This window comes from Myxine glutinosa, chromosome 8, assembly GCF_964187855.1.
Source record: "Myxine glutinosa chromosome 8, kmMyxGlut1.1, whole genome shotgun sequence".
NCBI lineage: Eukaryota > Metazoa > Chordata > Myxini > Myxiniformes > Myxinidae > Myxine > Myxine glutinosa.
In genome coordinates this window covers 90,241,412-90,258,746 of record NC_136268.1, presented here as the reverse complement: position 1 = coordinate 90,258,746, position 17,335 = coordinate 90,241,412, and the positions used below count along the sequence as shown (strand labels likewise).

Genomic DNA, 17,335 nt, shown 5'->3' with positions numbered 1-17,335 from the left:
CCTATAGCTCATCTGCCCAAAAATGAATGGTACCACTACCATTCCAATCAATACTGCTATTTGTTCACTAACTTGAGCCTCTCGGTACGTCATTACATCATTTTCACAGCTCGGCTTCGAAAAACCGAGCAATGCATACGGTGGTTTGTCTCCTGTAGGTTGGGTCCATCCGGCAGTTACGATTCTGAGGAGGAGGCATACTCGGACCGAGGTTCCAAGGTCCATCTCGGCGCGGGCCCTTGCGGTCTCCGGCCCGATGACCCAACCTCACCCGGTCGGAACACCGCCCCCGCTAGGGGGCGAGGGTCCGACCTGGCCCTTCTCCCCCCGGAATCGTGCCGCTCGCCGCTACGACGCGGCACCGACCATACAGGGCAACCTTTAATCTTTTAATGTCATATTTACAAGAGTTTCATATTTACACAAGTGTGGGTTCTAAAACCGCAACAATATAAATATCTATAAAGCTCAGTTGACTTTTTGCTCCACCAAATAACAGCGAAACGGGGTTGAGTAAAAGGGTGAAAATTCTACAGATGATGTGATAAATAACTACCTCTGTCGGTTTGAATATTTGAAAGAGAATAGACGTCTGGATTAATTTTTGAATTAAATTTAAATCCCGATATATATACAAGTTATATATATATATATAATATATATGTTATATATATATATATGAGTCTAAGTTATATATATATATATATATATACGCGAGTTGTGTGTGTGTGTCCGCGTTTTATTCAGAGATGGCTGAACGGATCTTCATCAAACTTTCAGAGCTTCATCAGTGAGTGCCTGGGAGTGTTTTAGGAAAAGAAAAAAAAATTGAAAAAAAAAAGTTCGGTTTTTTTGGAGTTAAAAAATAATAACAATAAAAAATATATAAAAAAAATCGCTCGATAGTGCCGAAGCCCTTTTAAATTAATGGCAGTTATATACAAGTACACATTCGCATAAATAAATACAAAACAATTACCAGACATTTGAATACAAATAAACAATGCCGGAAGTGCACAAATTTGGTACTATGGCTTCTTCTTCTTCGTGATCAGCATCACACTTAACTCAGAAACGTGAGCCACATTCACTCAGAAACGTGAGCCACTCCCCTGCCTCTCCTGCCTCCCCCCTCCCCTCCCCTTTAAGATATAAATTCTCAATAAAAGACCTTCCACTTCTGACTGCTCCCCTTCCCCCTCTCCCCACCCTTCCCCCCTCCCCTTTAAGATATAAATTCTCCCTAAAAGAGCTTCCACTTGACTGCTCCCCTTCCCCCTACCCTCCCCTTCCCCCCCCTCCACTCCCCCTCCACTCTGCCTCCCCGCCTCTCCCCCCTCCGTTCCCCTCCCCTCTTCTCCCACTCCCCCCCAGGCCCCACTCGTTCTCCTCCCCTCCCCCGCCCGGCAACGCCGGGTACTTCTGCTCGTATATATATATACAGTACACATCCTCGATCTTCTTTGTGGCAGCGTCCTTGGTTGCAATGTTTTGCAGATCTTCGGGAACATTCATTGGAAAGAGGTTGACAGTCTGTAAAGTGGTGAGAAGGCTGTCTTCATCCTTGCTGTCTTGTGGTTAATAAAGACCACTACTTCACAAGCGACAGCCTTTTTATATACAGTACAAGGTCTAAGGCTCATAATGGAGCTGCCACTCACACTCACATGGACACAACGCAGCCAATGAGTATGGGGGAAGTGCCGCCACTTCCAAAAGTATTCTGGGTACCAGCGACGTCACAACAATGGCACTGCTTTTATCACCACACTCAGCAGTGCATTTCTTAAGGAGGAATTTCCTCCTCCCTGTGGATGCCATGCAACCGATGTGGGTTGTTATGCTCAATCCTTTTTAAATGCTGAGCGTCAAGCAAGGAAGCAGCACGTACCATTTTAAAAGCCTTTTGTATGACTCTGCAGAGGTTTGAATTTACCAAGTCACTATGTGGAACAGTGCAACAAAATGTATGTACCATGAGTCTAAGTTTGGTGACGTATATTTTGAGACTTTCAGCTTCATCGCATCTCGTGAAAATAATAGAATAAAAGCAGTAATTTATCGAATAAGTAAATAAACCTTAGCCTGGACAAAAAGGAAACAAGTAATAATACAGTATTAGTTCTTGATCCGATTGTATAACTGCTTTTACACGAATGGTTTGGTTTCAGTGGCGGCCATTTTTTTTTTTTTTGCCGGTAAGACCTTCAATATCCATTTTCAGCTTGGCAGACAGTGGAAATAAATTCAGCACCCCAAAATCCTTTGGGGAAAAAATGTCTTCCAACTTTTACTGAAAATGCCTACTATGGTCTGATAGGCCACTTTTTTTTTTATTCCAAATTTGGGACTAGACTACTAAGGCATGAGAGTTGTGCATGGTTCTGTGTAACAGTGCTTTCCTTACGTGTGTGACAGGCACAGGGCTTGCCCAACGATCGGTCATTGAGCTTAGGTTCTCAGGAAGGTCATCATCATGCTCCGCTTGAAGGGTTAGCTCCATGTCTCGAAAATAAGGATCCAACCACACGGGATTGGCACTGTTCAAGACAGGAACAAGGCATTTGTAAAGAGCTGCCAAGACATTCGTTGTTTCTTTTTCAAGAGTAAATTTGTCAATTCTCGATCCTTAAAGTTTAATCGATGGAATGAACATTGGTACTGTACAATTATTGTGATCAATAGAATCCCAATAATAGTGCTGTTATTCCAAAAATATTCAAACATTTCCACACATATGAGTTGGTCGATGTTATGGCTCAGTGTCGAAGATCAGCAAAGCTAATTTATGCTGAATTTGAAATTTTCTCTGTTTGATGTCAGTTACACATTAAATGTTAATCTATTCTAATCCTTCTCACAATATTTTCCAGATAGCTTTCCGTGACCACAACCCTAATGATATCTCCAGCAACAGCACTTGAGGACACACGGCAAATAGGTTCTTGTGCCCTATCTGAATATTCCAAATGAGAGACATGGGACTCCAATATTTAGCCATATGTGCTGATCCTTGCTGTAACACGAATGCAATGAGATGGTTGAAAAAAAACAAAAAAACTAAGACAGACATATACTCACCCTTCCACAGCATACTTGTTTGTATTTGGAACGTTGTCCAAAATTTCCATGAAGCCTTGATTACCTTCAAAATATAATGTTTGCTGTAAAACGTGTCGTTCTTTGATTTTATCAAACTTCATTTTGAGCACAATTTATTCCATCAGTGTAATAAAGGATATTGAAAATGCACACACCCGGGAATGACCTCATCACCTCAATGTGTATATAATATATATATATATATATATATATATATATATATATATATATATATATATATATATATATATATATATATATATCTATATATATATATATATATATATATATATATATATATATAATATTGTTACAGACGCGGTTGTGGATGTTGGTTTACCGAGCGGTTTGGTATGACCGCGTCTGCACAGTTTACCCGATTATACTCGAACGTTGGCCGAGTCGCGCTACGCTAAATCAATTGAGGAAAGGACACAACGGCTGGGTTAAAATGACACGACACCAGGGGTACAGTTCTCAAGACCTCCGGAGGAGGTTATAATATTTCGGAACGTTAGATTACAAGGACAAGAGAGACAGCATAGGAAGGTAGGCACTTAATCACGGTCTTATAGTAACCCCGACAGACCACAGATAAACAGGACAAGACTGACTCACACGGGGATTGATGGCAAGGAAGGGCAGGTAGTCGAGGCTCAAGGTGCACCTTGGCTCAGGGGCAGAATCGACCCGGTCCGGTCCAGAGATGCGGGAGGTCTCTCAGCGCTCGGAGGTGGCGACTTCTCTTTTCAAGCTCGGGCGCATCTCTGACGTCACGTCCGGTAAGTGGCTGCGTATATCCGGCGGGGAGTGACATGCCCTCGGCTCGTTAGCTCCGCCCCAGATGGAATCGGCCCGCCGCTTCTTATTGGGTGCTGGGGGTTACCGGGCTCCGCCCTTGACGAGGGGCCGACAGTCAGCCCCTTCGTGGTAACCCCGCCGGAGCACATGGGCAATGGCGGCTAACCAAGCCGGTGTGAGGACGCACACTCCCCGCGCGCTGTTGTTGTAGTTGTTGTTGTTGTTTCATGAGGAAGATGGGAGGAGGTATGGGGAGGTCCTAAACTCACTACTGGTGCCATACAATCACATTCTGGTGCAACGAAGAGTCAGAATTAATGGAAACGAGTCCTTAACTGACATAGACTAAGAATAACTAGCAAGATGTCCGAAAGTTGTCTACGTGAGATGCGGTGGACTTGGGCACGACATTTAATGGGGGAAAAAGGGGAAGGTCGGTTCTACAGAGTGTTGTTTACAGACAATGGGACTAGGGAATGGGGGATTGGGGATAGTTGGGGAGTATTGGGGAAATAGGGGAATATTTACAAGCGGATATGGAGGCCAAATCCCATATCCGCAACATTGCACCCTTCTCTACCCTCGGGGCGTCCCGACCCGATAAATTTTTACCTATTTTAGTGTGGCACTCAGATGTAGTTCCCTCTACTATTAACTCTACCCTGAGTGCGACAGTTTTACTGATATTCACAAATGAGTAAATATGTCCCCCTGCGACGTTGCACCCTTCTCCTCACAGAAACACACCCACAGGATAACCGAATCGCGGAAAGAATTCGCAAACTAAACATACAGCCGGTAGGGAGCATTACTTACAAGACTACGCTGATATTTATACTACGATCCAGGACCTGTTTTTGGAGGAACACATGCAGATGTTATGCATAGAGAGAGCACGCATGCCAGCATCGATACACCAACCCACGAGTGCTCTGTGGCCTTACGGCCTTTAATAATGTGCAGAGCACCCCATCCAAGCACCAAAAGCACCACCCCATCATGTACAGTCAGCACCATCCGGTGCACCAATAAAGTGTTCAACAATCACCGGTGGTGTCGCAGCCGGCCGATGTTCTGCCGCTGGTCTTGCCTTCATGTGGTGCACTTGGCCTTCTTGCCTCTTTCAAAAATAAAGAAAGGCGCCAACCGCATCCATTTCTAAATTGTGGCCGTCAAGGGGGCCAACTAAAAGTGGTTCACCTGTATGGCATAGGTGCCACGTTGACCCATAGGTCTATCAACGGGTGGTGCCTGCCCGCAAAAGAACTGCGGTCCATGGTGGGCGGCCACAACCATTGCGGTCCATATGGTGTATCGATCCCGGCAGCAAGCAGCGAAAGTGCAGGCCCACAACTGCGGAGCCAGCACCTCTCTCTCCTCTCTCTCTGCCCCAAAGCCAGATCCTCGGAGGTGGGAGACAAAAGAAGAAGACAAGTGAGTAAGGTGGTAAGGGCGCAAAAGTGCACGCAACATTAGGTAATGCACACTAGGGGCACATGGGAACCAGGTGAGACAGGTACGTTCCTACCGTATGCCCCCCCCCCCACCAGGTAACCTACATGGCCCCTCCCTTACCCCTTACTGTATCCACAAAACAGAACACTACCCATAAACATCTACTTTACAAATCAACAACCGTCCCTACTGTCTTCCCCGTTCCTCCCATAAACCAAATTCGTCTTCTCTCCCTCCTAACCAATCAAATTTGCCATTTTCAACTCTCATCACAATTTGCCATCTCCAACTCAACATCAAAATTTGCCATCACCAATTCATCATCAGTCCCTCCTAAGGAGGGAGAGATGGAATCACCCCAATGTCTCATCCACGTCGTGATGCGTCTCACAAATCCAAACAGCAATTCTTATTTCCTGCACACAGAACAAAGAAAACACAGGTGTGGAGTCATCATCATCACCACAGGTAAGTGGCTGCGTATGGTGCGACAGGTTCATCAATCCTAACTATTTCCTAAATGACTTTAACAACTTTACATTACCCGGGGTCTTTCCCTGCCAATCCATTGGCCAACTTACACTATGGGTTCTAAAAACCAATTCCCATTGACCAACTGTGGTGCTTTTCAATTTGGGGTCTCACTCCCCCGATTCATCTCCCGGTGCCCTCGCACAATTTCTGGGCCGCGACGTGTAGCTCTCCCCGCAGGTCTACCCACCTGCACACCTCCACCACTGCAGTTGCCTCCGAGCTTACCTGCTCCTTACCCTAACCTAACTACCTGGGGAAGGCCCTCTGGCGCTCTCCCCACTCGGTGCCCTCTCTGGCACTGGGCTACCCGGGTCCGTCCTCCGGATCCTCGGGCCCCACTGACACTAACGGCTCCCAGAGCCCCCTGCGGCCTCACCTGGCCGACATCCTCACAGTGGTGGAGTGCCCAACCAACTACACACACTAACAGGCTACACGCCCAGCCATTTCCACAACACTAATGCACCCATCCACAATACCATTCTGCAACCGCACCACAAATGCCAATATCCAACCACAATTTACCTATACCCTCTACCTAACACTTACACTACCCGCCCCGGGTACTCGTGAAAGGGGTCCACTCTTCCCCCATCCACACCTTCGCACCATGCACACCACTCCGTACCACTTACTCCAACTCTCTCCACACACCTGTACTTGCACACCTGTGCTCTCACACCTGGTGCCACCTGCACCCTTCTCTCCCCAAGCGCATTCGCGCTGATCCACAACACTCACTGCTCCACACTGCTCCACACACCTGTCCAGTTGCACACCTGTGCAATCACACCTGTTCAATCCTCACACAGCATCATCTCATCTAACTACTCCCCTCTGAAACTTGCGCGTCCCAGTCGTCCCTTTAAACTATTGCGCTCCCTCGTCATTATCATCCATACTAATCTACCTGCGTCCCCACTACAGGTATCAGTCACTAACTAACCTTAACGTTACCTAATGTCATCTTCGCTAGATCCCTATCAATATCCTAACCCACCCGGGCTAGTTTTCACTGCCATACACCCCATAAGCTATTGCGCATTTGCCCCACATGGGAAGGGTGGCAGGGATGCCAGCCTTACCCACCGGGCCCATCGCTCACTACCAATTTTGCACATCAAATTTCAATAAATCAAAAATTTGCCAATCACTACCCATCATCTGCCAATCATTACTGCCAATCCTTTGCCAATCATCAAATTTTGTTTTTCTCTAATTTTGGGGCCAAAACACTAACCTCATCACACAGTCTACTCACTACTGCCTCTCGGTGCGCCAATTCCTGTCCAAAGCCCGGCTTCGTAAAGCCAAGCAATGAATGCGGGTTGTTCCGTGCCAGCGGCTGGATGCGTCCGGCATTCGGTGCAGGGACGGGGGCTTACCCGTGCCGAGATCCCACGCACCATCTCGGCACGGAGCCATCCAATGTCCCGCTCTCGACCTGCCGGCACGTCTCACCAAAAAGTGGTCGCCATGACGACCCTTCCTATCCAGCCGCCCGCTCCGCCTAGTGGAGCACGGACGCGGCCGTTCAAAGCGAGGCCCAGCACGCACCGAGGGCCCGCTTCGGCTGAAAGTCGCTCTAACCGCTAACCCGTTTAACGTCGATGCTTCACCTGCATGCTTACACCCCGCAGCCCGTTCCTTGCTCACACATCCAGCCGTTCCCATGCTCCTCGTACCTTTCCTTACACACCCAGGTACCCTCATTCCACTCACAGCCTTGGTCACACACCTGACCACCGAACACTTTGGCACACATTCGTTGGTCGCACACCTCACCAACACACCTCTTCGCGCCCCCTCCTCGGTCACCTCCTCTGTGACAATCACAGGTGTGCTCTCATTCGCACACCCAACCACGTGCCTCACTACCAATTCTAGCGTGCATTCCCACTCACGCTCTACCATTCCAGGTGTGCATCCTTTCTCACCTGTCACAACCAACTCATGCTCCTTGTCACTCTCACTACTCTCACCTCCATTCTTGACAGCGCACTCACCCTTACTCTTGACAGCGCACTCTTTCCTCATGCACCCGTCCGTTACACACCTCTCTCGCGCACACTCTCCCGTCACACCCTCTGTAACACTCACCACAGGCGTGCATTCTTCCTTGCCTTTGACAGCGCACTCTTTCCCCATGCACCTGTCCGTCACACACCTTTCTCGCGCACACTCTTGCGCACACTCTCCCGTCACACCCTCTGTAACACTTACCACACCACGCTTCCATGTGCTCCCTCGCACACGCGCTACGACCGACTCACTCTCGCCAGCACCCTCACTCCTTGGCACGCACTTTTTCCTCACACACCCCAGAGTCGGACTTTCTCGCACACCTCCTCTTTCGCACACCAGACCTGTCGCACACTTCACCAACGGCCTCTCACGAACACCCGGGTCCATCTCGACCCCCAAGCTTCTTAAATCACCTGGCGCATCATACGCACGACCATATTGGTCACCACTTACACCGGGTCCTCTTCCTCTTCGCTTCTCCTCCATCACCTGCGAATCCCTCATCCGGTTAATGAGCACATCATCACGATCCGAACACAGACTTCGGACCAATTCTTTTATCTCCTCTTTTGTCTCTTTCTTATCCCCTCTCCGTCGCTTCTTAATTTCGCTCATCCCTTCTTCCACTTCTTCTAATTTCTGCTTCACCTCTTTTATTCCCCGGTACGTCTCCTCAAGCTCGTCCTCCAAGGCTACCTTGACCGTTTCCATGTGCGTCCTCACCTGCCGGTCCTTCGTCTCCATTACCTCTATCACCTCGTCCAACCTCGTTGTCAATCCCTCACGTCCCATCTGACATTCCCTCTTCGTCGCTACCAAGTCATTTTTTAGGTCATTTTGTGTCGCTTTTAACCCTCCTAATACCGCAGTGTTCCTTTGAACCTGCTCCGTTAGTCCTTTTTGTCCCTCCGTCAGCTGTTCCACCTCCTGCGTCAGGTCCTCTATGCCCCCTTGTAACTTTACAGTCCCCTTTCTCACCTCCTTCTCCATGTGCTCCTTACAGTGCCTCACCTCCTCGCGCACTCCTCCGACCTCCTCACTCACACCTCTTCTGATCTCCTCTCCCATCACTTGCATCTCCTGCCCAGATGCCACCCTCATCTGCTCCATTTCCTCCCTGTGAGCATCCAGTTTGGTTTCTACCCCCATTCTGACCCCCTCTATCTGCTGCCCCATTTGTTTAACTTCCCTTTCCGCTTGGTCCCTCATGTCCCTCAATTTGCCTTCCATACTGTTTTCTAACCCCTCTAACCCCTTTTTCATCCCTTCCATTTGATTCTCCTGAACGGCCATTCTGTTTTCTACCCCCATTAACCCCTCCTGTATTTCCCCTATTCTATTGTCTAATCCCTCTATTCTACTCCCTAACCCCCCGATCTGGGCCCCCATTTGGCCCTCCAATCGCTCACCCTGAGCATCCATCCGGTTCCCCATTACCCCCATTTGGCCCTCCAATCGCTCACCCATTTGTTCCATAAGGGCCCTCATTTGCAGGAGGAAAAGGTTCGAATCCACCAGCGGCGCTACCACGGTCGCGGGCGTGGTCGCCGTGGCCATGTGCGAGGTGCCATTTCGTGCGTCTGCTACCCTCACTGCTTCGCTCTCCTCATGTCCCTCAATTTGGTCCTGGATCGACCCTGCCTCACTCTCCTCTACCGGAACCCAGCCGTCTTGGTCTGCCATAGCGCGACTTTCAAAATTCGGGTTTTTATTTTCGTAAAACAAAATCAAATTTCGCCGTTATAATTTCGAGCGCGTGAAACGCGCTCCGGATCGAATTCCACTTCCCGACACCAAAATGTTACCCTAATGGTACAATTGGTGTTCCAAAATTTGGGCCTAACTGAATTTAGTCCCAGGTCCGAATCCCACTCCTCGACACCAAATGTTACAGACGCGGTTGTGGATGTTGGTTTACCGAGCGGTTTGGTATGACCGCGTCTGCACAGTTTACCCGATTATACTCGAACGTTGGCCGAGTCGCGCTACGCTAAATCAATTGAGGAAAGGACACAACGGCTGGGTTAAAATGACACGACACCAGGGGTACAGTTCTCAAGACCTCCGGAGGAGGTTATAATATTTCGGAACGTTAGATTACAAGGACAAGAGAGACAGCATAGGAAGGTAGGCACTTAATCACGGTCTTATAGTAACCCCGACAGACCACAGATAAACAGGACAAGACTGACTCACACGGGGATTGATGGCAAGGAAGGGCAGGTAGTCGAGGCTCAAGGTGCACCTTGGCTCAGGGGCAGAATCGACCCGGTCCGGTCCAGAGATGCGGGAGGTCTCTCAGCGCTCGGAGGTGGCGACTTCTCTTTTCAAGCTCGGGCGCATCTCTGACGTCACGTCCGGTAAGTGGCTGCGTATATCCGGCGGGGAGTGACACGCCCTCGGCTCGTTAGCTCCGCCCCAGATGGAATCGGCCCGCCGCTTCTTATTGGGTGCTGGGGGTTACCGGGCTCCGCCCTTGACGAGGGGCCGACAGTCAGCCCCTTCGTGGTAACCCCGCCGGAGCACATGGGCAATGGCGGCTAACCAAGCCGGTGTGAGGACGCACACTCCCCGCGCACTGTTGTTGTAGTTGTTGTTGTTGTTGTTGTTTCATGAGGAAGATGGGAGGAGGTATGGGGAGGTCCTAAACTCACTACTGGTGCCATACAATCACATTCTGGTGCAACGAAGAGTCAGAATTAATGGAAACGAGTCCTTAACTGACATAGACTAAGAATAACTAGCAAGATGTCCGAAAGTTGTCTACGTGAGATGCGGTGGACCTGGGCACGACATTTAATGGGGGAAAAAGGGGAAGGTCGGTTCTACAGAGTGTTGTTTACAGACAATGGGACTAGGGAATGGGGGATTGGGGATAGTTGGGGAGTATTGGGGAAATAGGGGAGTATTGGGGAAATAGGGGAATATTTACAAGCGGATATGGAGGCCAAATCCCATATCCGCAACAATATATATACACAGACTTGGCATTTAATATGGAATATTTTTTTTGTGGGGATGAACTTACTTTTCAGGATGTCTTAGAACCAAAAGTTCATTGGAATTATGTGAAATTATTCTAGATTTTGTTAATGTGACCTTTAAAAGAAACAAAAACCACATTTGACATTTCGAAACAAATAAATTGATCCTTGAAAGTGATGTAAACTGATATCGAACCAAAATTCATGGACAGTACTGTGTTAAACTTCTGTACGTTTTCCAGAAGCATCTCTTTATTTTGCACATTAGCCAAATTTTTTTTTAACAAAAACAATAGTTAAATTACGACTGGGATTACGGACAGTAAAATTACAGTTCAGTACTTCGTGTAACCCCCACGAGCATTCAGGAGAGCACGTACACGTCGAGGCATGCTGTTCACGAGATTTGCCAAGGTTTGGACAGGAATCGCTTGCCATGCAGTGACAATAGCCTGCTGCAATTCACGCACAGAGGCAGGCTGCTGGTCCAAGTGGTCGATTTGACGCGTTAATTCTGCCCACAAGATCTCTATTGCATTCATATCCAGGGACATGGCAGGCCACTCCATATGCTCTACACCACGGTCAGAAAGAAAGTGTTGGATCATGCGAGCATGATGAGGCCGTGCATTGTCATCTTGGAAGACAAAGTTTCCTCGAAAGGCTGCACGAGCAAATGGAAGCAATGTTTCTTCCAGAATGGCCCTGAACTTGAACTGGTTCAGGTTTCCATTCAAAACAACCAGATCAGTTTTGCCCCCTGCATGAAAAGCAGCCCAAACGGTCACCCCACCACCTCCAGCTTGGACTCTTGGCACTATACAATCTTCGTCGTGGGCTTCATGCACTTGTCTGCGCACTCGGACGCGGTCATCTTGACGATAGACCAGAAATCTAGACTCGTCACTGAAGGTCACGTGAATCCAGTGTCCTGGCTGCCATTGATGCGTTAATTCTGCCCACAAGTTCTCTATTGGATTCATATCCGGGGACATGGCAGGCCACTCCATATGCTCTACACCATGGTCAGCAAGAAAGTGTTGGATCATGCGAGCATGATGAGGCCGTGCATTGTCATCTTGGAAGACAAAGTTTCCTCAAAAGGCTGCACGAGCATATGGAAGCAATGTGTCTTCCAGAATGGCCCTGTACTTGAACTGGTTCAGGTTTCCATTCAGAACAACCAGGCCAGTTTTGCCCCCTGCATGAAAAGCAGCCCAAACGGTCACCCCACCACCTCCAGCTTGGACTCTTGGCACTATACAATCTTTGTCGTGGGCTTCATGCACTTGTCTGCGCACTTGGACGCGGTCATCTTGACGATAGACCAGAAATCTGGACTCGTCACTGAAGGTCACGTGATTCCAATGTCCTGGCTGCCATTGACGGTGCTCTCTGGCCCACTGCAATCGGCGCTGGCGGTGTTGTCTGCTCAGGCGTGGCTTTCTCAGGGGACGCCTGGCACGATAGCCCTGCTTGAACCAGTCGTTGGTTGACTAGCCTTCTGGATACAGGCACATTTGTCAGTTGCTGCCACTCAGCCCTAAGCCGATTAGCTGAATTGGTACGGCCATTGCGGACTAACCGGTGCAGCTGGCGATCATCCCTCCTTGTGGTTCTGCGGGGACGTCCTGGCCTCGGTATTGGAGTAGGGACACCCCTCTGAGCATTTCGTTTCAGGATCTTTGACACCTGACCTTGAGTGATGCCATACTGCCGAGCAATAGCACGCAGTTTCATGCCGTAATTTCGTAAAGCCACCACTCCATGAAAAACAGCATTGTCGAGTTGACGGACTTTCTCCAGAGGAAGCGGCAATAACTTTTGGAGACGTGCAGCAGTTGTTTTCCACTAATACAGAACACAACAACCCTTGTATACCCGACTGTGAAGCCAATCATCAAATGCACCTGTTCGTACATTTTGCCACGCCACCTGTGATATAATCCTGTTGTTGACTTCTTGCTGCGACAGACAATCAGTGACATGGTTCTTTTAACAAATAAATCACCGAAGTGTAAAAGAAACTCAACAGATTGATATGCTGAGTTAAGAAAGTAAACCCAAGTCTAGAAAAAAAAAATATTCCATATTAAATGCCAAGAGTGTATATACAGACTTGGCATGTAATATGGAATTTTTTTTTCTTTCTTGACTTGGGTTTACTTTCTGAACTCAGTATATCAATCTGGTGAGTTTCTTTTACCCTTCGGTGATGTCTTTGTTGAAATAACCATGTCACTGATTGTCTTTCGCAGCAAGAAGTCAATAACAGGATAATATCACAGGTGGCGTGACAAAATGTAAGGACAGGTACATTTGACGATTGGCTTCACAATCGGGTATATAAGGGTTGTTGCGTTCTGTATTAGTGGAAAACAACTGCTGCACGTCTACAAAAGTTATTGCCGCTTCCTCTGGAGATGGTCCGTCAACTTGACAATGCTGTTTGTCATGGAGTGGTGGCTTTACGAAATTCTGGCATGAAACAGCGTGCCATTGCTCGGCAGTATGGCACCACTCAAGGTCAGGTGTCAAAGATCCTGAAACGAAATGCTCAGAGGGGTGTCCCGACTCCAATACTGAGGCCAGGACGTCCACGCAGAACCACAAGGAGAGATGATCGCCAGCTGCACCGGTGAGTCTGCAATGGCCGTACCAAGTCAGCTAATCGGCTTAGGGCTGAGTGGCAGCAACTGACAAATGTGCCTGTATCCAGAAGGCGAGTCAACCAATGACTGGTCCAAGCAGGCTATCGTGCCAGGCGTCCCCTGAGAAAGCCATGCCTGACCAGACAACACAGCCAGCGCCAATTGCAGTGGACCAGAGAGCACCGTCAATGGCAGCCAGGACACTGGAATCACGTGACCTTCAGTGACGAGTCTAGATTTCTGGTCTATCGTCAAGATGGCCACGTCCGAGTGCGCAGACAAGTGCATGAAGCCCACAACGAAGATTGTATAGTGCCAAGAGTCCAAGCTGGAGGTGGTGGGGTGACCGTTTGGGCTGCTTTTCATGCAGGGGGCAAAACTGACCTGGTTGTTCTGAATGGAAACCTGAACCAGTTCAAGCACAGGGCCATTCTGGAAGAAACATTGCTTCCATTTGCTCGTGCAGCCTTTCGAGGAAACTTTGTCTCCCAAGATGACAATGCACGGCCTCATCATGCTCGCATGATCCAACACTTTCTTGCTGACCGTGGTGTAGAGCATATGGAGTGGCCTGCCATGTCCCCGGATATGAATCCGATAGAGAACTTGTGGGCAGAATTAACGCGTCAAATCGACAACTTGGACCAGCAGCCTGCCTCTGTGCGTGAATTGCAGCAGGCTATTGTAACTGCATGGCAAGCGATTCCTGTCCAAACCTTGGCAAATCTCGTGAACAGCATGCCTCGACGTGTACATGCTCTCCTGAATGCTCGTGGGGGTTACACGAAGTACTGAACTGTAATTTTACTGTCGGTAATCCCAGTCGTAATTTAACTTTTGTTTTTGTTAAAAAAAATTTTGGCTAATGTGCAAAATAAAGAGATACTTCTGGAAAACGCACAGAGGTTTAACACAGTACTGTCCTTGAATTGAGTTCGATATCAGTTGACATCACTTTTAAGGATCAATTTATTTGCTTTGAAATGTCAAATATGGTTTTTGTTTCTTTTAAAGGTCACATTAACAAAATCTAGAATAATTTCAACATAATTCCAATGAACTTTTGGTTCTAAGTCATCTTGAAAAGTAAGTTCACCCCCACAAAAAAAATATTCCATATTAAATTCCAAGTCTGTATATATATATATATATATATATATATATATATATATATATATATATATATATATATATATATATATATATATATATATATATATATATATATATATATATATATATATATATATATATATATATATATATATATTTGATGTATATATATATATATATATGTATATGTATATATATATATATATGTATATATATATTAGACGAGGAATATAATCTCAAAAAATTACATGAGGGGTAACTGTTTGTTACAAGCTGTCACCCATGCTAGGATTGAACCATGACACCTCCTGAGCAATATTAGCCTGGATGACACTTGATATTTTGATTTGGGACCTCACAGTGGGTTATTTTGTGAAAGAGGTCAATCGCGAAATATCTGATTTTCTCGAAAATACAAAAATGTCAATAAAATGACCAATAATTCAGTTACAAACTTATTTTTGGTGTCAAAATGAGCAGAATAACAATACATATTGTAAAAATATTGGTTTATACTATAATATCGGGAAATTTTACAAAGAATGGCAAAAATACAAAAGAATGCCGAATAATTATTTCGGTTTCACCGTAAACATATAACAAAAATTGCAATAACTTCACAAATAAACATCCCATGCATATGTTTTAGGTATCAAAATCATTCATTATTATTCCCTCACATAACAGTAACAGACAATTGGTTTACAACTGTGAATAAGACTGATTAATTACAACAAACATAACCCACCCCCCCCCCCCCCATAAATGTTGTTGCAACAGTCGGCTGTACCATGGTTTAACGATCGTTACATTCCCCACCACAGCGTACGATTTGCTTTGCTTTTTTCATTCCATATTTCTTGTTTATTCATTTTCAAATCGTAATGAATATCTATACAAATATAATATCAATTAAATATACATAATCCGTCCATATTTGTACCATAACCACTAACCAGTTTGTGATATAATATATATCTAATGTTGCCAAAAGTTGATTGTTTTGTTAATCATGTTAAATAATCTTGGCTTATCAAAATGGTGTCGGTTTTAGCTTCTAGATATAACGTATTTTTCTTTTGAACAGGTGCTGATCAGCAGTGGCGTCATGGAACCAGCAGCACACATACAGCCGAGTAAAAGAAGCGTGGACACTACAACTAATTGGAACATTTGCTTTATATGTCAGAAACAGTCTAACAAACCAACTAGAAAGCTTGGAAGCAACGGACTGGAGAGAGTGCAGCATGCACTGAGTGAGCGCAAAAAATACCAAGACTATGCAAGGTGGGACGTAGTGGAGAGATTGGAAGCTGCAAGTTTTCAATCTGTATCTGGTGACACTGAATTTGTTTATCACAAAGACTGTTATGGCACTTTCACAAGTGCTATGCATCTCAGTCGATGGAATTTTTTTTTTGAAACTAAGACCTCCTGTGCAGAGGAGGGTGCTTCGACCAACGCAGGCGACCAAGCCTCTCAGGTACTGCGAAGCAAGGCCAAGGCATTGAACACGGACCTGTGTGTTTTCTGCCAGCAAACGTCCAAAGACAAGACCCGACTTGCAGCATCCCTGTCATTCTCTAAAAAGCTGCGTCTAGCCGCTCAGACTGACCCTCTCTTGAGCTGCAGATTGGCTTGTGTGAACGACCTCGTAGCTGGAGATGTACGGTACCATCTCAAATGTTATGTCAACTTCACACGAAAAGCTGGCCGTGAGCATGATCCAATGATGCAGCCAAACCCTAGGGAGATTTGTCTGAAAACTGTCGCACATGAGATTTCTATTGGCATCACCAAGGGAGAAATATACAGCCTCTTAGATGTGTGGGAACGATACTCTGAATTGATGGCTGAATGTCAGGTTGATGCTGGAAGTTACAAGCAACACAGGGCACAACTGGAGGAAGCAGTGAAGGATGCGCATCTCCTTGAACTCCTGGAGCAGTATGACAAAACCTTATCTCCAACAGGTCTCTATTGGAGACACTACATGAAAATGGTATTGGTCTTGCTGCAGTTCATACGTGCAGAACGAACCGGAGACTGGCAGATGCATAAGTCAGCATCTATGGCCATGCTGCCTTGGTTTGCTCACTACGACCACACAAACTACACACGCTGGGGAGTGATATATGGTGCTGATATAAGTCAACTAGACAGTTCACATCCAGACGTCTACCAACAATTCATGGATGGTGACTTTGTTGTGAAATCAACACGCAAGAGCTTCAACCAAATTAGCACTGATCTTGCACTGGAGCACGTTAACAAAGTCGGGAAAGTCGCTGGTGGTCTGATAGGAATAACTCGAACAGACAGTGCAAGGGACAAATGGTGCCTGACATACAACGAGCGAAGCCGAATTGTTGACGAGACCACTTCAATGTTTGGCATGGCAATCGATGACACAGAGTATGCACCATCTGCGTACAAAGATGTCGGTCCAGCAAGAATAAAGAGGGACAGAAAAGATGTTCAAAAGCTACAGGAACAGTTCTCACGATTCCAAATATTTGACAGTGAGAGCAACTTAGGCGACGAGTTGACCTGTCTGATGACAATGGATGTTGCCCCTGAAAACATCAAGGACGCTTTACTGACCGCTGAAACCCATGGAGAATCAAAGATCAAGGAATTTGTGGAATCACGGATTTGCAAACAAGACGT

At 46.7% G+C, this 17,335-nt stretch overlaps 1 protein-coding gene across 1 annotated transcript in view; it reads right to left on the bottom strand.

Moving 5' to 3' along the window:
* Positions 1-17,335, bottom strand: part of CDH23 (cadherin related 23) — a 216,953-nt gene that overhangs the window by 55,619 nt on the left and 143,999 nt on the right. Inside the window, exons 27-28 of the mRNA XM_078783508.1 lie at positions 3,082-3,145; positions 2,408-2,540 (exon numbers count right to left, since the gene is read on the bottom strand). Of these exons, the coding sequence (XP_078639634.1) occupies positions 2,408-2,540; positions 3,082-3,145 (197 nt within the window). The remainder of the gene's footprint in view (positions 1-2,407; positions 2,541-3,081; positions 3,146-17,335) is intronic.